At 43.0% G+C, this 19,344-nt stretch overlaps 2 protein-coding genes and 1 long non-coding RNA gene across 8 annotated transcripts in view; 1 reads left to right on the plus strand and 2 right to left on the minus strand.

Moving 5' to 3' along the window:
• FBXL2 (F-box and leucine rich repeat protein 2) overlaps positions 1 to 19,344 on the plus strand; it is a 114,945-nt gene that overhangs the window by 72,194 nt on the left and 23,407 nt on the right. For 2 of the 4 annotated variants that reach the window (XR_004437403.1, XM_033212924.1), the window contains exons 5-13: positions 984 to 1,078; positions 10,310 to 10,378; positions 10,478 to 10,573; positions 10,794 to 10,920; positions 11,066 to 11,140; positions 12,506 to 12,636; positions 14,776 to 14,836; positions 15,588 to 15,632; positions 16,170 to 16,226. Coding sequence is in view for 3 of the 4 variants with exons in the window: in XM_033212924.1 (XP_033068815.1) it covers positions 984 to 1,078; positions 10,310 to 10,378; positions 10,478 to 10,573; positions 10,794 to 10,920; positions 11,066 to 11,140; positions 12,506 to 12,636; positions 14,776 to 14,836; positions 15,588 to 15,632; positions 16,170 to 16,226 (756 nt within the window). In the remaining variant the exon portion in view is untranslated. Of the gene's footprint in view, positions 1 to 983; positions 1,079 to 10,309; positions 10,379 to 10,458; positions 10,574 to 10,793; positions 10,921 to 11,065; positions 11,141 to 12,505; positions 12,637 to 14,775; positions 14,837 to 15,587; positions 15,633 to 16,169; positions 16,227 to 19,344 lie in introns of all 4 variants that reach the window. The other 2 variants (XM_033212925.1, XM_033212926.1) reach the window with 1 other exon arrangement.
• LOC117084327 lies at positions 6,289 to 6,917 on the minus strand. Its single transcript, XR_004437404.1, has 2 exons — positions 6,698 to 6,917; positions 6,289 to 6,378 (listed from the first exon to the last, which is right to left on the minus strand). It is a non-coding gene; the product is annotated as an uncharacterized LOC117084327 (long non-coding RNA).
• Positions 15,587 to 19,344, minus strand: part of UBP1 (upstream binding protein 1) — a 65,867-nt gene continuing 62,109 nt past the window's right edge. The window contains exon 15 of one of the 3 annotated variants that reach the window (XM_033212922.1): positions 15,587 to 15,766. In XM_033212922.1, the coding sequence (XP_033068813.1) occupies positions 15,687 to 15,766 (80 nt within the window). In that variant the 3' untranslated portion in view covers positions 15,587 to 15,686. The remainder of the gene's footprint in view (positions 15,767 to 19,344) is intronic. The other 2 variants (XM_033212918.1, XM_033212920.1) reach the window with 2 other exon arrangements.

Genomic DNA, 19,344 nt, shown 5'->3' on the forward strand with positions numbered 1-19,344 from the left:
TAGTTTGCTACTGACATAAATCATAGGGCATGGTACTACTACAAGATGCCCTAAGGGATCTTCTGTATTCTACACATACTCTTCCTCACCTCCATTTTGGGAGTGTTCATGAAGTTTTTTGACTATTAAATGAGCCATAATAGGTACAAGAAATTGTTCCTCAAAAAGTAGAAGTAAACCAGGTGCCATGGCATGTGCCTGTAGTCCTAGCTACTCAGTAGGCTGAGGCAGGAGGATCACTTGAGCCCAGGAGTTTGAGACTACAATGAGCTATGACCACAGCACTATACTCCAATCTGGGCACCAGAGTGAGACCCCCAAACACCAACCCCGTCTCTAAAGAGAAAAAGTGATTTGAAGTAGAAAATGTTTTTTAAAAAGTGGAAGTGCTTAATCATTGTTCATTGTTCATTTTCTTTTTGCTTCCTCTAATATCTCTGCGAGTACACAGCGAAAGTTCTTGTTTCAAAGCAAATGTGTTTAAGTAGGGGACAGCTAAGGAGGATGAGGGGAAGCTTTTGCAATATATTGTTATACTTTTAAAGTGGTAATGTTTAGCTCCGGTAGGATTTTCTTTTTAAAGCTGCATTGTCTTAGATCTCTGCTTAGTGGCTGGTTTTCCCACAGCTAACCTCAAAAAGCCTTTTGATTGGAGGAATAGCTGTGACCCCTGGGTAGGCAGGGCCTAATCCCAGGGCTAAGGCTTTCAAAAGGCAGTGTACAGGTTTTGGTTTTTGTGTTTGTGTTTGTTTTTGTTTGTTGGTTGATTTTAGAATACTTAATGCTTTAATTGAGAACATTTTTCAGCGCTTGCAGCCCCTTCATGCATTAAGGATAGAACTGAGGTGTTAGAGGAGTGTTCCAAAAATATTTTCTGTTACACTTGGAAAAATATATTCTGTTCCTAGATTTCAGGTTATTTTGCTGTTAGATAAGCAGCATGAAAAAACAGTATTTTCCCCCCCAAACTTTCTTGATTAAAGGGTCGAGTGGTGGAAAATATCTCGAAGCGATGCGGTGGATTCCTGAGGAAGCTCAGCTTGCGAGGCTGCATTGGTGTTGGGGACTCCTCCTTGAAGTAAGTCAAATCCAGTGGCTCACTCTGTCATGGCAGCTTGTAGCATTTTCATCAAAATGAAAAAGCATTTCAGCAAAAATAAACCAAGCCTATTATATGTTCTTCTTCTGTTAAAATTATTTTTGTGGTAATTTGCATAGAGTAATGAGAGGACCAGGACTTTGGAATATCTAACCTGGGTTGGAAACCAAGCTGTACTGTTGTTAGGGATGTGACCTTGGGACAAATTGTTTCGCCTGAGTGTCAGTTCTCTCTTCTGCAAAGTCAGGGCAGTTATAGCTCCCACAGGACTGTCATAGGCATAACAAGAAATAACATGTATGAAGTGCCTACCTCTTTTCTATTTCCTTCTTCACTTCTGCATCTTCCTAGTTTTCCTCTCATATTACCTACCTTTATAAATTTTACTAATTGATAAAATATTTCAAAAATTTCCCTGGCATAAGCTAGAATTTTGCTTACTCATAATGATGGGATATGATTTTTACATTAATTTTATTGTTAGCAATATATCCTATCCAACCAAATATTTGCCCATCTCTTACTGGATAACCATTATTTATTGGGGTTTTTTGGGGGGGGTTGCTTTTGTTTTTGTTTTTGTTTTGAGACCGAGTCTCGCTCTGTCGCTCAGGCTGGAGTGGAGCAGTGCGATCTCAGCTCACTGCAACCTCTGCCTCCCAGGTTCAAGTGATTCTCCTGCCTCAGCCTCCTGAGTAGCTGGGATTACAGGCATGCACCACCACGCCCAGCTAATTTTTGTGTTTTTAGTAGAGACAAGATTTCACCATGTTGGTCATGCTGGTCTTGAACTCCTGACCTCACCCATCTTGGACTCCCAAAGTGCTGGGATTACAGTCGTGAGCCACTGCACCTGGGCAATTGGGAATGTTATCAATGTTAAGGATGTGTGCTGGCCAGGCACAAAGGCCTGTAATCCCAGCACTTTGGGAGGCTGAGGTGGGACGATCCCTTGAAGCCAGGAGTTTGAGACCAGTTTGGGCAGCAAAATGAGACTCCTCTACCAAAAAAAAAAAAAACCCCACACACAAAAACAAAAAACACATATGTGCTTTGAGGATTTCTGGAGCCAGAGATGATTAAAACCTTCATGTCTTTATCCTCATGGCCTCTAGTATTGCTTATGAAGTTGGCTAAATTAGGGTATACCCCCCATAACCTTGGAATACACTTTGTGTTCTTGCAGACCTAAATATTACCACAATGTACAGCAATCACAGACTTCCAGTAAGAATGTGCAACATACAGTGAATGCAGACAGTAGAATTTACAATTCAAACATCTGCTATACCATTGCTAAAAAAAAAATTGATTCACAACATCATCTTTTAAGTATAAAAACACTCACTTTAACTGTTATGGAACAAAATGATTTTCTTTAAATCAAGAAAATTCTTTAAATCATGAATTAGATTGGCACCTTTAAACATGTTTAAACAACCTTCTATCACTCAGATAAAGCCCACTTGAATTGCCATGTATTATTTATTTTGTATATTATTGGATCCTATTTGCTACAATTTTGTTAAAAAATTTTGCATTTGGGCTCACGAGGAATATTGCCTTATGATTTTATTTTCTTATAATGCTTTTGTGTGGTTTAGGTATCAAGGTAATACTGGCTTCATGCAGTGAATTGGGAAGTATTGCCTCCTATTCACATTTCTGGGGATGTGTTCAGTGGCTGACATCTATAATCCCAGTGCTTTGGGAGGCCAAGGTGGGAGAACCACTTGAGCCCAGGCTTTTGAGACCAGCCTGGCAACACAGCAAGGCCCCATCTCTTAAAAAAAATTAAGTAGCTGGGTGTGGTGGTGCATACCAGTTGTCCTAGCTATTTGGGAAGCTAAAGTGGGAAGATCGCTTGAACCCAGAAGTTCAAGGCTGCAGTGAGCTATGATCACACCACCATACTCCAAGCTGGGTGACAGAGTGAGACCCTATCTCTAAAAAATAAAAACAATTTGGCCAGGCGTGGTGTCTTACGCCTGTAATCTCAGCACTTTGGGAGGCTGAACAGGCGGATCACGAGGTCAGGAGATCAAGACCATCCTGGCTAACATGGTGAAACCCCATCTCTACTAAAAATACAAAAAATTTGCCTGGCGTGGTGGCGGGCACCTGTAGTCCCAACTACTTGGGAGGCTGAGGCAGAAGAATGGCGTGAACCCGGGAGGCGGCACTTGCAGTGAGCCAAGATCGTACCACAGCACTCCAGCCTGGGCGACAGAATGAGACTCTGTCTCAAAAGTAAATAAATAAAAACAATTTTTAAAAATTCTGGGAGTGTTTATATACAATTTATATATTTTTTAAATGTTTTGTAGAATTCACTATTGAGGCCATCTGCTCCTGCATGTTTTTTGGGGGGAACGTTTTTAATTACAAATTTGATTTCTTTTTTTTTTTTTTAGATGGAGTTTTACTCTGGTTGCCCAGGCTGGAGTGCAGTGGCACAGTCTTGGCTCACTGCAAACTCAAGGAATTCTCCTGCCTCAGCCTCCCAAGTAGCTGGGATTACAGGCACCCACCACTATGCCTGGCTAATTTTTATATTTTTGGTAGAGACAGGGGTTTCACCATGTTGTCCAGGCTGGACTTGAACTCCTGACCTCAGGTGATCCGCCTGCCTCAGCCTCCTAAAGTGTTGTGATTACAGGCGTGAGCCACCTCACCCAGCCTCAATTTCTTTAATATGTATAGAATTCTTCAGATTATTTCTTCATAAATGAGTTTTGGTAGTCTGTGTCTTTCAAAGAATTTGTCCATTTCACCTACGTTCTTGGACTTATTAACATTGTTTATATCCTCTTATTTTAATATCTGTGGCCGGGCGCGGTGGCTCAAGCCTGTAATCCCAGCACTTTGGGAGGCCAAGGCGGGCGGATCACAAGGTCAGGAGATCGAGACCATCCTGGCTAACACGGTGAAACCCCGTCTCTACTAAAAAAATACAAAAAATTAGCCGGGCGAGATGGTGGGCGCCTGTAGTCCCAGCTACTCGGGAGGCTGAGGCGAGAGAATGGCGTAAACCCAGGAGGCGGAGCTTGCAGTGAGCTGAGATCCGGCCACTGCACTCCAGCCTGGGCGACAGAGCAAGACTCCGTCTCAAAAAAAAAAAAAAAAAAAAAAAACCCCGTCTCTACTAAAAAGTACAAAAAACTAGCCGGGTGAGGTGGCGGGCGCCTGTAGTCCCAAGCTACTCGGGAGGCTGAGGCAGGAGAATGGCGTGAACCCGGGAGGCGGAGATTGCAGTGAGCTGAGATCCGGCCACTGCACTCCAGCTTGGGCGACAGACCGAGACTCCGTCTCAAAAAAAAAAAAAAAAAAAAAAATCTGTAAAATCTGCAGTGATATACCCTCTCTCGTTTCTGAAATTGGTAATTGTCTTTTTTTTTTTTTTTGGTCCTTGTCAGTCTGGCTATTAAGAAGTCTATCAATTTTATTGATATTCTCAAAGAACCAGCTTTTGTTTTCACCCATTTTCATTGTTTTTTCTGTTTTCTACTTCATTTATTTCCACTCTGATCTTTATTATTTCCTTCCTTTTGCTTACTTTGGGCTTCATTTGTTTTTGTTTTTGTTTTATCTCTAGTTTCTTAAGACGGAAGCTGAAGTCATTGATTTGAGACCTTTTTTTTTTTTACAGTATGGGAGTTTAATGACATAAACTAAGTCAGTATTTTGGGGAGAATTTGGCCACCAATTCTTATATGCTATGTTTTCATTTTCATGCAAAATGCATTCTAATTCCCCTTTTGATTTCTTTCATGACCCATGGGTTGTTTAGAACAATATTATTTAGTTTCCAAATATTTGGACATTTTCCAGAAGAGCACATTACTGATTTCTAATTCAATTCAGTCGTGATCACAGAACATAGTTATACCCTGAATCCTTTTAAATTTATTGAGACTTGTTTTGTGGCCAATAATATGGCCACTCCTGGCAAGTGTCCCATGTGCACTTGAAGAGAATGTATATTCTGCTGTTAGATGAAGTGTGCTATAAATGCCAGTAGGTCAGGTTGGTTGATAGTATTGAGCAGATCTTCTCTATTCTTACTAATTTTCCAACTACTAATTTATCAACTAATAAGAGAGAAGTATTGAAATATCTGCCTATAATTTTTTATTTGTCTATTTCTCCTCACAGTCCTGTCAGCTCTTGCTTCATGTATTTTGAAGCTCTGTTATTATGTATATAAACATTTAGAATTGCTGTCTTTTTCATTGATATGTCTTTCTTTTCTCCCTGATAATTTTACTATAAAATCTACTTTGTCTCATATAGTCACTCCAGCTTTCTTTTGACTAGTGTTGGCATTATATCTGTTTTTCTATCATTTTACTTTAATCTATTTGTATCTATATTTAAAGTTGATTTTTTATAGTTGGGTGTAGCTTTTGTTTCTTTTTTAGACGGAGTCTCGCTGTGTCACCCAGGCTGGAGTGCAGTGGAGTGCAGCTCACTGCAACCTCTGCCTCCTGAGTTCAAGCCATTCTCCTGCCTCAGCCTGCCAAGTAGCTGGGACTCCAGGCACGTGCTATCACGCCCAGATGATTTTTTATATTTTTAGTAGAGACGGGGTTTCACCATGTTAGCTAGGATGGTCTCGATCTCCTGACCTCATGATCTGCCTGCCTCAGCCTCCCAAAGTGCTGGGATTACAGGCCTGAGCCACTGCACCCAGCTGGGTGTTGCTTTTTATCCAATATGACAGTCTTTGCTTTTTAATTTGGGTTAGACTATTTGCATTTAATATGATGATTATGGTTAGGTTTAAATCCACCCTCTTGCTGTTTGTTTTCTATTTGTCCCATACATTCTTTTTTCCCCCTTCCTCTTTCTTTCTTCTTTTAGATTTTTTTTTTTTTTGAGACACGGTCTTGCTGTTGCCCAGGCTGGAGTGCAGTGGCACAATCTCGACTCACTGCAGCCTCTGCCTCCTGCGTTCAAGCAATTCTCGTGCCTCAACCTCCCAAGTAGCTGGGGCTATAAGCATGGGCCACCTTGCCTGGATAAGTTGTGTATTTTTAATAGAGACAGGTTTTCACTATGTTGCCCAGGCTGATCTCGAACTCCTGACCTCAAATGATCTGCCCACCTCAGCCTCCCAAAGTGCTGGATTGTACAGGCATGAGCCACCATGCCTGGCCGAGATTGTTTTTTAATGACTTCATTTTATATTCTTTTTTCGCTTTGTTTCTATAACTCTTCATATGTTTAGTCATTGCTTTAGAGTTTATTGACTACATGTTTAATTTAGTACAGTCTACCTTCATTTTTTTTTTTTTTTTTTTTTTTTTTTTTGAGACGGCGTCTCGCTCTGTCTCCCGAGCTGGAGTGCAGTGGCCGGATCTCAGCTCACTGCAAGCTCCGCCTCCCGGGTTCACGCCATTCTCCTGCCTCAGCCTCCCGAGTAGCTGGGACTACAGGTGCCCGCCACCTCGCCTGGCTAGTTTTTTGTATTTTTTAGTAGAGACAGGGTTTCACCGTGTTAGCCAGGATGGTCTCGATCTCCTGACCTCGTGATCCACCCGTCTCGGCCTCCCAAAGTGCTGGGATTACAGGCTTGAGCCACCGCGCCCGGCCTACTTTCATATTGTATTATGTAAAACTTTCATTTCTCCTCACTTGGTCTTTATGCTATTGTTGTCATACATGTTAATTCTACTTATATAAACTTCATAGATTTAGTACCTTTGTTTAACAGTCAACTATTTTTAAGAGATTTATTATTATTATTATTATTATTATTTTAGACAGTCTCACTCTGTCACCCAGGCTGGAGTGCAGTGCCATGGTCTAGGCTCAGTGCAACCTCCACCTCCCAGGTTCAAATGATTCTTGTGCCTCAGCCTCCCAAGTAGCTGAGACTACAGGCATGTACCACCCTGCCTGGCTAATTTTTGTACTTTTAGTAGAGACAAGGTTTTGCCCTGTTGGCCAGGCTGGTCTCAAATTCCTGGCCTCAAGTGAGCTGCCTGCCTCAGCCTCCCAAAGTGTTGGGTTTACAGGCATGAGCCACAGTGCCTGCCTATTTTTAAGAGATTTAAATTTAAAAATTGTATATACCCAAGTAGTTGCTACATCCAGTCATTCCTTTCTGTAGACACGTATTTTTAATTGGTATCATTTTCTTTCTGCATAAAGAAATTTTTTTACATTTCTTTTACTGTAAGCCTGATTAATTCTTCCAGCTCTTCTGTGTCTAAAAATATCTATTTTTCCTTCACTTAAAAAAAAAATTTTTGCTGGGCCGGGTGCAGTGGCTCACGCCTCTAATTCCGGCACTTTGGGAGGCTGAGGTGAGTGGATCATGAGGTCAGGAGATCAAGACCGTCCTGGCTAACACAGTGAACCCCTGTCTCTACGAAAAATACAAAAAAAATTAGCTGGGCCTGGTGGTGGGCACCTGTAGTCCCAGCTACTTGGGAGGCTGAGGCAGGAGAATGGCGTGAACCTGGGAGGCAGAGCTTGCAGTGAGCTGAGATTGCACACTGCACTCTAGCCTGGGCGACAGAGCGAGACTCCGTCTCAAAAAAAAAAGCAAAAATTTGCTGAGTATAGAATTCTATAGTAACTATTTTTTTTATATTTGAAGGATGGTGCTCCTCTGTGCCTTTTCGTTACCAGTGATAAAACTGCTGTCACCTTATGTTTTATTCTCTGTACATAACATGGCTTTGTTTTCTGGCTGTTTTTAGGGTTTTCTCTATCACTGGTTCCTCTCTCTCTCTCTCTCTCTGGAATCTCACTCTGTCACCCAGGATGGAGTGTGGTGGTGCCACTTTGGCTCACTGTAACCTCCACTTCCTGAGCTCAAGTGATCCTCTCACCTCAGCCTCCCAAGTGGCTGGGACCACAGTCACACACCACTACGAATGGCTAATCTGTCACTGGTTTTGATCAATTTGGTTATAATATGCCTTGGTGTGTTTTTCTTCATGTTTCTTGCACTTGTAGTTCTTTGAGTTCCTTGGGTCCATAGGTTTATTGTTTTCATAAAGTCTGGGGAAATTTTGGCAATTATTTCTTCAGTATTTTTTCCTCCTTCCTCTGTCTCCTCTTATTTAGTGATTCCAATCACATGTATATTAGGTTGCTTGAAGTTGTCCCACAGTTCATTCATGCTCTGTTCTTTTTCTGTTTTATTCCCCTCTGTGTTTCATTTTTGATAGTTGCTATTGCTATGTCTTCAAGTTCACTAATCTTTTCTTCTGCCATATCTAATCTGTTAATCTCATCCAATAAAGATCCAATAAAGTTTTATATCAGCCATTGTGGTTTTCATATCTTTGTTGTTGTTGTTGTTGTTGTTGAGCTGGAGTCTCACTCTGTGGCCCAAGCTGGAGTGCAGTGGTGTGATTATGGCTCACTGCAACCTCCACCTCTCGCGTTCAAGTGATTCTCCTGCTTCAGCCTCCCAAGTAGCTGGAAGTATAGGCATGTGCCACCACACCAGCTAAGTTTTGTATTTTTTTTTTTTTTTTTTTAGTGGAGACAGGGTTTCACTATGTTGGCCAGGCTGATCCTGAACTTCTGACCTCAAGTGATCTGCTTGCCTCGGCTTCCCAAAATGCTGGGATTACAGGCATGAGCGACTGCATCTTGGATTGCTTTTATTTTTCCAGGTGTCTACATAATGTTTAATTGTTAGCTTCATAGAAATGTATTCTACGCAATAACATTATGACTTTTAATGCCTTTGTTGTTTCTGCTATTTGTGTCAGTTTAGAGTAGGTTTTGGTGGATTACATCTTCTCTTTATTGTGGAGATATTTTCCTCCTTCTATGAAAACATGATAATTTTTTGTTCAGTGCCAGACATTGTGAATTTTACTTTGTTGGGTGCAGATATTTTTGTATTCCTATAGATACTCGAGTTTTGTTCTGGGATACAGTTGACTTAATTGGGAATAGCTCCTGTTAGGTCTGGTTTTTAAGATTTGTTAGGTTGTACCAAAGCAGTGTTTAGGGCTAATTGTGCACCACTCCTAAAGGAAGACTATTCTCAATACTCTACCCAATGCCCCAAGAATTGTGGCATTTCTCACTCTTGGTTGGTAGAAATGGGCACTATTCCTTGCCCTCGGTGAGCTCTGGCTACTGTTTCCTTTAATGCTTTTTGTTGATTCTTATTCCCTGGCCTTGGGCTTTGGTAGTTTCATCACATGCGTACACTGGTCAGTGTGGGACTGAATTCTTTTTGTTGTTGTTGTTGTTTTGGAGATAGAGTCTCACTATGTTGCCTAGGCTGGTCTCAAACTCTTGGGCTCAAGTGATCCTCCTGCTTTGGTCTCCCAAATTGCTGGGATTACAGGCATGAGCCACCATGCCTGGCCTGTAATTAATTCTTGAGGGGCACCCTCCACAGATCTCTGGAGTTCTCTTTGTGATGTTCTCTCTACTCTAGTGCTCTTGCCAGATAACTCCGGCTGCATGGTCTTCCTAGGCTTTCAGCCCCATCTCTTCATCTCAGACAGTCCATCAGGCTCCAGCTTGGTTCCCCCTACCTGTACCAGGGCAGGTTGGAAGGAGCACATCTGAAAGCTGTATTTCAGAATGATGGAGATGACCTGAGCTAGTCCTTGCTGAATATGTTAAGCAGTGAGTGGTGAATAGGGGGTTTTAATTTGCTGCTTCTGGCCTTGCTACCAACCCACAGATCAATGAGGAAGTTTCTCTTCATGACTGAATGTCCTCACCAGTAAAATGAGTGGGTCTTGATACTGATTAACTGCTGTCTTCTATCAATCGCCAGAAATGGTTTCTCTGGAAAGGCTCTAGGGTAAGCAAGTGACAGCATGGCACAGTACAAGAAGATTTGCCCCTTGCTTCAAATGGATTCTTTTGTAGAGCGGAGGGAGCAGGGAGCTAGGCCTCTATTCTCATGATTTGGTGATGACTCACCAAGCTGTGGGTAAAGGAGAACTGATTGATAGGTAGTCTAGGACTCTGCTTCTCAAAATGTGGTCCCTAGACTAGCAGCACTGGCATCACCTGGGAGTTTCTTTAAACTGCAGATTGTCAAGCTCCATTCTAGATCTGTCATCAGAATCTGCACTGTGAAAATGAACCCTAGCTGATTCTTACACGCTTTAATTAAGTTTGAGGGAGCACTGTTCTAAGCGTGAATGGTTTCATATGCCCTCTAGTGGCTGTCTAGCAACTTGCAGGGAGCTTTAAAATGTTTTCTCATTTTAGGACCTTTGCACAGAACTGCCGAAACATTGAACATTTAAACCTCAATGGATGCACAAAAATCACTGACAGGTAAATAATGAAGATTAATTGGTGACTAAATAGCCACAGGGAGAGAGAAGGGAAAGAAACATGGTTGAAAATATCTTTAGTGCGTCTGCTCTTTTTCAGCACGTGTTACAGCCTTAGCAGATTCTGTTCCAAGCTGAAACATCTGGATCTGACCTCCTGTGTGTCTATTACAAACAGCTCCTTGAAGGGGATCAGGTAAGAGTGCCCATTGTTTATGTCAAGAGAATACCCAAAACTATGAACATTCTGGAAGCCTTCCTAATGGTCACATTGGATCCAGCAAGAAATAGGTGACTCCAAGAGGTCCCAGGCATGGTCTCCCCTTCTGAATTTCTGGTGATGTACTAAACTCAGAGTTGGTCATTAACTCTCTACAGGAGAGACAGCACGTAGTTTTTGTTTCTTGTTCTCTCAGTGAGGGTTGCCGAAACCTGGAGTACCTGAACCTCTCTTGGTGTGATCAGATCACGAAGGATGGCATCGAGGCACTGGTGCGAGGTTGTCGAGGCCTGAAAGCCCTGCTCCTGAGGGGCTGCACACAGGTACCAGAGGGTTGATACAGCTGTTTGTGTTACGTGTCAGGTGTGGGCACATCATCCAGGGAGCTGCTTTTGCATTTTTCTTGGTGTCCCACTGTTCCCTCACCTGGATTCCAGCTGTCAAATTTTGTTTTCTCTGTCCGCTCAGTTAGAAGATGAAGCTCTGAAACACATTCAGAATTACTGCCATGAGCTTGTGAGCCTCAACTTGCAGTCCTGCTCAGTAAGTAGCACGCCTTTCCTGAACAGCGTTTGCTCTATGTTGTCTCCCAAAGCAATCTGCCCCAGGCCTCACTGCAGCCCCCGGGGCAGCTGAGATGGGCTGTGTTGCCACACCCTGATTTTCATCCTGTGTCCTTATATAACCTACCAATTTGTCACAAGATGGAAGAACAACAACAAAAAGGAATCATAAGCAGTACAAAGCCACCGACATCTCCCCTAAAAATAACATAGACCAGGTCTTGATTTTGTTGAATAGAGTATTAGGGACACTATTGAGGAATGCCGTGAATTGGTCACTAAATAGTTATATGACATGAAGTGTCTTTTTTTTTTTTAACTTATAAATTGAGGATGATGACTCACGTTGTTTCAGTGGATAATACGAAATAACACATGCAAAAATGCTTTAAAGAATAAAACGCATAGGCAAGAGCAAGGTGGCATTTTCATCAGGACATAAGCCTATGGAAAACTACTGGTCCTTCTCCACTGCCGTTGTAAATGTTGATAATTGAAGAGGATGCTTTGCTACATCCTACCAGGTTTTTCAAGGGGAATGTAGATTTTGAGAAAGGTAAGGGAAAACCCTTGCATTCAGCTTTAAATGAATATATTATAAATCTTTAGAGTCCCTGGTGGTGGGGAAAAAACCAGAAACTATCTGCTGGACAAATGTTGACCTTATGGGCCAGGACTATTCAAAAATAGGACCTTGACTTATGTATAGGACAGCACTGGCTGATGGCTTGAAGTATATAGATGTGTGTGTTTATTTCTGTATCAAGTAGTCTGTTTAAGTGAACATATTATTTTGAATCTTCATGGCCAAATTCATAGAATTTAAGATATGTATCGATAATTTTGTGATGTATTTAATTTTCCTATTGTCTAAAACATTTGATTAAATATAAATATACATGTGTAAATTGTAAATATCTAAAGCATTAATCTGCAGAAATCCAATCAAATGTTAATGTCATTTAAACTCGGGAAGCCTCAAAAGTTCTTTAATCAGATTTTTAAATTATGAGTTTATGAATTTTATGAAAAAATCTGTATTTTGATGACTCTAGTGAGGGAGAAATGAAATTTTAAACTTTTATTCTCCATTTGTATTATTTAAAAATTTTATTTTTTCCTGGATGCATGTGTCTTATCTAAATTGCTGGAATATTTCAAAGCTATGCAGAGCTAACACAAGTACATGTCTACCCTCCACTTCTTATTTTGTTGAAGTTCTTTGGATAAAATGCTAGTAATCAGCAACCAAAACTCATTGAACAACAGCAGATATTTTTCTGCTGCTCCCGTTTCGGCATTGCTGGTGTGCTCTGACTTTTCTTTCTGTGCTGCTTTTCCTCAGCGCATTACTGATGAAGGTGTGGTGCAGATATGCAGGGGCTGTCACCGGCTGCAGGCTGTCTGCCTTTCGGGTTGCAGCAACCTCACAGATGCCTCTCTTACAGCGCTGGGTTTGAACTGTCCACGACTGCAGTGAGTACACCGCACTTTTTGCTTTGCAGCTCAGAGTTTGGCTGAGTTAACCAAGAGGGCTTCCTGCAGGAGAGGACAGGCTTGCCAGGTAGGGGTGGTGGAGGCAGTAGTTATGTTGTTGTTGGCTTTTGTTGGGTAAATTGGGATGGGACAATGTATAAATCCAGTTCATTGAAGGATGTACTGGGAGAGTATAAAGTGTCTACCACCAGTGAATCCAAACTTTTATTTCTCAATGAATGTCACAGTTTTCCACCTAATTTACCTCTTCCTGTTATTGCTTTAAGCATCTGAGTGAGCACATAGTGAGCAGAGTGATAGCCTCACATCCTCCAGACCTGCTGCCAAACAGAAGAATGAGGGGAACATCACAATCACTTAGCTTCTTCCCCAGTAGGAAAAAGGTTTTGTTTTTAACAAATAATAATTTAGGCCAGGCACGGTGGCTCATGCTTGTAATCCCAACACTTTGGGATGCTGAGGCGGGTGGGTCTCCTGAGGTCAGGAGGTCGAAACCAGCCTGGCCAGCATGGTGACACCTTGTCTCTACTAAAAATACAAAAATTAGCCGGGTGTGGTGGCAGGCGCCTGTAGTCCCAGCTACTCGGAATGCTGAGGCAGGAGAATCACTTGAACCCGGGAGGCGGAGGTTGCAGTGAGCCAAGATTGTGCCACTGCACTCTAGCCTGGGCGACAGAGTGAGATCCCATGTCAAAAAAAAAAAAAAAAAAAAAAAAACCAATAATTTGTATTCTGATCTTCAAGGTAATAGATTATCATTACCAGCTATGAATATTAAAATTTTAACAATAGTAACAATAGAAACTGACTTCAGAACCAGCAACCTTAAACTCTACCCAAGAGGCAGAAAAAAAGATACTTTTTAAAAATCTCTACTTTCCAATGAAACTGATCCATTCCCATGCTCACACCAGTTCTAATATCTTTTAAGAATCGTATATTTCTGCTTTTACCAATTTTTCTTACTGTTGGAGAGAAGGTGCTATATCATTTAGATATTTCTGCTTAGAAGGAATTTGGGTGATCAAAACTGGTCAGAAAGGAGGTCAAAATTGTTGCTGTAAGGGAGTGTTTAACTTACAATGTTATTCATGCACCCATCCCTATTAAGCCTGGGTAACTGAGAATTAACTTATTTTTCATTGTCTACAAATTTTTTAAATTTCCTTTAGGGTACCTGGGAATTTCTATAAATGCAGTAAATATCAAGATGATTTCATTGAGAAAAGTTCATTTTAAATGTGTTTAAAAAGTGAACAAGACTGGGCATGGTGGCTCGTGCCTGTAATCCCAGCACTTTGGGAGGCCGAGGAGGGTGGATAATCTGAGGTCAGGAGTTTGAGACCAGCCTGGCCAACATGATGAAATCCTGTTTCTTTTTTTTTTTTTTTTTGAGACGGAGTCTCGCTCTGTCACCCAAGCTGGAGTGCACTGGCCAGATCTCAGCTCACTGCAAGCTCCGCCTCCTGGGTTCACGCCATTCTCCTGCCTCAGCCTCCCGAGTAGCTGGGACTACAGGCGCCCGCCACCTCGCCCGGCTAGTTTTTTGTATTTTTTAGTAGAGACGGGGTTTCACCGTGTTAGCCAGGATGGTCTCGATCTCCTGACCTTGTGATCCGCCCGCCTCGGCCTCCCAAAGTGCTGGGATTACAGGCTTGAGCCACCGCGCCAGGCCAACTGAAATCCTGTTTCTACTAAAAATACAAAAATTAGCTGGGCATGGTGGCGGGCACCTGTGGTCCCAGCTACTTGGGGAGACTGAGACGGGAGAATCGTTTGAACCTGGGAGGCGGAGGCTGCAGTGAGCCAAGATCCTGCCACTGTACTCCAGCCTGGGTGACAGTGTGAGACTCCGTTTGCAAAAAACAAACAAATAAATGCAAAAAACAAATATTAGAATACTGTTTGAAAACAACATGCTGGTATAGCAGGAAGATTCTTACTTTCCAAATTTAGGCTGGAACTTTGGGGCTTTGGGCAGGTCACATTCCCTAAGGGGTGTTAACAGAAGCAAAAGCATGTCAAAGAGCAGAAAAGACTCAAGTATGCATCATAAATTCTGTGTTTCCATTATTAACCAGTTGGTACCGTTTTCTCCCCTGTATACTTTCTCCTCAGAATTTTGGAGGCTGCCCGATGCTCCCATTTGACTGACGCAGGTTTTACACTTTTAGCTCGGGTAAGGCATAGATTTAAAGAATACAACCAAACTCTAATTCACCTCCCAAATTCAAAGTGACTTGGAGTAGTTACGGGTGTGCAAAAAACTACCTTCAGAAAAGACAGGCACAAGTAGAGTAGAACCCTTACAGTTTTTCCAGTTAGCCAGAAATCTAGGGAAGTCATATAGAGGGTTCCGTACAGGGTCTGGGCCTCACGTGTGCTCAAGTGGGGCCAGCCTCCTCCTGGCAGTGGACTCCATTCCTCATAGGGACCCCAACTTGGCCTCTCAGCAGCTCCTCGTAACTGGGCTGTACTCCACCCTTTGCCCTGCAGACACCACTGGGGGCCCCTCTGGACCTGCTGTCAGGAGCCCATGTCCTCCTGGGGCTGCTGATACACTCTGCTACCTTCCCCCAACCGCCACAGTGTGGCTTCGTGCCCCATCCCCATGCCCTCCCGGAGCCTAGGCTAGGGCTAAAATTTACCTGCTGATGTCTACGAGCCACTGGGAAGGTTTTGGACAACTCTTTCCAAGTTGAGAGAAGGAAATGCAGCCAGAGGCAGCCCTATTCCCAGTTCCAAAGCACTGTAACTCAAAAGGAAGCTGCTCAGAAGTGCTGGTTTACTCGGTAGCTTTAGGAACAGGGCATACTTCTTAATAGAAGAGAACAAGGACACTCGGCCAATACTCAGAGGGGTAGGGCAAGCCACCATTGTTGCCCTCACCACTGACTCACGGGTGGGGTGTATCTTGTGGACTCTTCCAGAATTGCCACGAATTGGAGAAGATGGATCTTGAAGAATGCATCCTGGTGAGTAGACTCCTGACAGCCCTGCAGGGCAGCCTGCCCCTCAGTCACTGCTGGCTAGTGCGGCACAGCCAGGGACACTGACTGGCTGTCATCCTGACCCTCCTTGATCAACCTCAGTGGCAGGGCTTGGAAACCTGTGAAGGCCATGGCAGTGGATGTGTGAACTTTTGGCCATTCTCAGTCATCAGACAGAACTACAGAAGGGAAGTTCAGGATAGCTCTATAAAATACGCTTGCATGTCCAGTGACGGGATGACTCCAAAGAGGAGAATCCTGGGAACCCTCCTTTCCCGCTCCACTTTGTCCCTTGCCCCCAGCCTCCTTGGGGCACCAGAAGAGAGACCAAAAAACAGTTCTGCATCTCTCGAAGTGGGCAGATTTTAGAGTGCTGGTGAAGAGAGGAGCTCCCAGCCCCACAGTGTTTGAGATGAGTTTTTCATTCTCTTTTACACCCTTTGATTCTCATGTTCAGGAGAAGCAGGATTAGGTGTTAAGTTCTGGTGTAGAAGCCACACTGACACAGCGTGTTCTCTCCAGATAACCGACAGCACGCTCATCCAGCTCTCCATTCACTGTCCTAAGCTGCAAGCCCTGGTGAGTCTGAGTTGTTTTGACATTATTCACCTGTTAAAGATGAAAGAGCCCTCCCACCACAGCAGGAAGCTGTTTGGGTTCTCCTTCTGTAAGGTATCATCTCTCTTGATTTCAAAGATCGATTAATTGGGCTAACTTGGGAGGCAAGGTATCTAAATATTTGATTACTGTTTTCATTGAATTTGCAGTTTTAGGATTCCCAAAAAAGAAATGTCCAGATCCAGATGGTTTTGTTGGGGAACTCTACCAAACATTTAAGGAATGAACATCTTTTTTTTTTGAAACAGGGTCTCACTCTATTGCCCAGGGTGGAATGCAATGGCACAATCTTAGCTCACTGCAACCTCCGCCTCCCAGATTCAAGCAGTTCTCCTCAACCTTGTGCATAGCTGGGACTACAGGCATGTGCCACCACGCCTGGCTAATTTTTGTATTTTTAGTAGAGACGGGGTTTCACCATGTTGGCCAGGCTGGTCTCAAACTCCTGACCTCAGGTCATCTGCCTGCCTCGACCTCCCAAAGTGCTGGGATTACAGGTGTGAGCCACTGTATCTGATCTGAATTAACATCGATTTTATACACTCTCTTTTAGGAAATAGACAGTAAAACATTTTACAACTCTTTATTTTGAGACAGAGTCTTGCTCTGTCGCCCAGGCTGGACTACAGTGGCACAATCTTGGCTCACTGCAACCTCTGCCTCCTGGGTTGAAGCTCTTTTCCTGCCTCATCCTCCCGAGTAGCTGGGATTACAGGCGTGCACCACCATGCCCAGCAAGTTTTTGTATTTTTAGAAGAGACAGGGTTTCACCATGTTGGCCTGGCTGGTCTCGAACTCCTGACCTCAAGTGATCCATCTGCCTCGGCCTCCCAAAACTTTTTTTTTTTTTAACGAGGCAATACCCTGTTATCAAAACCACACAAAAATTGTACCAAAAAAACTACAGACTGATGTTCCTCATAAATATAGAAGCAAGTATCTGTAACAAAATATTAGCAAATAGAATGTAGCAATATACAGAAATAATTACAATACCATGGCCAAGCAGGATTTACTCCAGAGACACAAGTGCAGTTTCATATTTGAAAACTGACTGATGTAATCAACCATGTTAACTAAAGAAGAAAAATTACATGATCACATCAATTAATGCAGAAAAAAAAATTGACAAAATTCAAAAGAGGGCCAGGCACGGTGGCTCACACCTGTAATCCCAGCACTTTGGGAGGCTTAGGTGGGCAGATCACAAGGTTGGGAGATTGAGACTATCCTGGCCAAAATGGTGAAACCCCGTCTCTAATAAAAATACCAAAATTAGCTGGGTGTGGTGGCACATGCCTGTAGTCCCAGCTACTCGGCAGGCTGAGACAGGGGAATCGCTTGAACCTGGCAGAGGTTGCAGTGAGCCGAGATCACACCACTGCACTCCAGCCTGGTGAAAGAGTGAGACTCTGTCTCAAAAAGAGAAAAAAAAATAATTCAAAAGAAAAAGTTACTTAAAAAAGTACCAGGAGGCCGGGCGCGGTGGCTTACACCTGTAATCCCCAGCGCTGTGGGAGGCTGAGGCGGGCGGATTGTCTGAGGTCAGGAGTTCGAGACCAGCCTAACCAACATGGAGAAACCCTGTCTCTACAAAAAACACAAAAAACTAGCTGGGCATGGTGGTGCACGCCTGTAATCCCAGCTACTCGGGAGGCTGAGAGAATCGCTTGAACCTGGGAGGGGGAGGTTGCAGTGGATTCACCCCATTGCACTCCAGCCTGGGCAACAGGAGTGAAACTCTGTCAAAAAAAAAAAAAAAAAAAAGTACCAGGAATATGAGGCAAATCCCTAGTTGCCATGTTCCCTACACAGGGATAACCCCTATGGCCAATTTCTGTCCTTCTCGAGAAATTCTTTGTGCAATGAAAAGTGATTCTTTCTCTGTCCCTCTCCTCCCTGTCTCTTTCACGCACACACATCCACACCACATCCATGGGAGCAGAAGACACCTGCTGATGGCAATTAAAAGCAGTTCCACCTCCCATTCTGCATCTTCTGCCCCACCACCCTGACCACCTCTGAGTCAGGAATGTGATATAAGCTGCTCACTTCCAGAATGCATCACTCCTGCCAGGGGTGAGCGACAGTGCATGACAGGAGAAAAGGCTTTGAGGCCAGCCTGAGCTGGGTATAATGGGCAAGTCTCAACTTCTTTGAGCCACAATGCCGTCATCTGTAAAAAGGGAGTAATGACACCTACTCTGCAGAACTGGCCTGAACCAGACAGCTCTGACTATTGACTATGTTGTGAGTGTGAATACAGAAGGCCCCACTGCTATGCAAACCCTGTCAGCGGCAGATTTTCCTGTTCACTCGGAAAAGGCCAAGCACCCTCTGATTTTCCTTAAATCGGTTTTTAAGAATTTCTATGAATACTTGAATATGCCAGTACCTAAGTTTTCCCATTAATATAACAGTATCTCTTCAGTCTCATATTACTGCTAACTTCTTGATTTCTTAATTTCCCTACATTAAAACAATGGAGAAATTAACATTCATACACCACCTCCCTCATCTTTCTCCAATCTGTTTGTAAATATACACGTATATATGTGTGAATCTATATGTAAATAAAATGAAATTGGCCGGGCGTGGTGGCTCACGCCGGTCATCTCAACACTTTGGGAGGCCAAGGCGGGCGGATCACCTGAGGTCGGGAGTTTGAGACCAACCTGACCAACATGGAGAAACCCCGCCTCTACTAAAAATACAAAACTAGCTGGGCGTGGTGGTGCACGCCTGTAATCCCAGCTACTCGGGAGGCTGAGGCAGAATCGCTTGAACCTGAGAGGTGGAGGTTGCATTGAGCTGAAACTGCGCCACTGCACTCCAGCCTGGGCAACAAGATGGAAACTCTACCTCAAAAATAAATAAATAAAAATTAAAAATAAAATGAAATATATACATACACAGAGAGATACTTTTTTCTGATTCTATTTTATTGTAAGTAATCAAAATTCTATTTTTTGATTTACCAATTTTAAACAGCCTCCTAAAGAACCAGTTTTCTGGCTTTACTCATAAGTCAATTCTAAAAGCTAAACACCAGTGAACAGCATTGATGACATACGTACTA

This window comes from Trachypithecus francoisi, unplaced genomic scaffold (genome assembly GCF_009764315.1).
Source record: "Trachypithecus francoisi isolate TF-2019V2 unplaced genomic scaffold, Tfra_2.0 Lachesis_group0, whole genome shotgun sequence".
Classification (NCBI taxonomy): Eukaryota; Metazoa; Chordata; class Mammalia; order Primates; family Cercopithecidae; genus Trachypithecus; species Trachypithecus francoisi.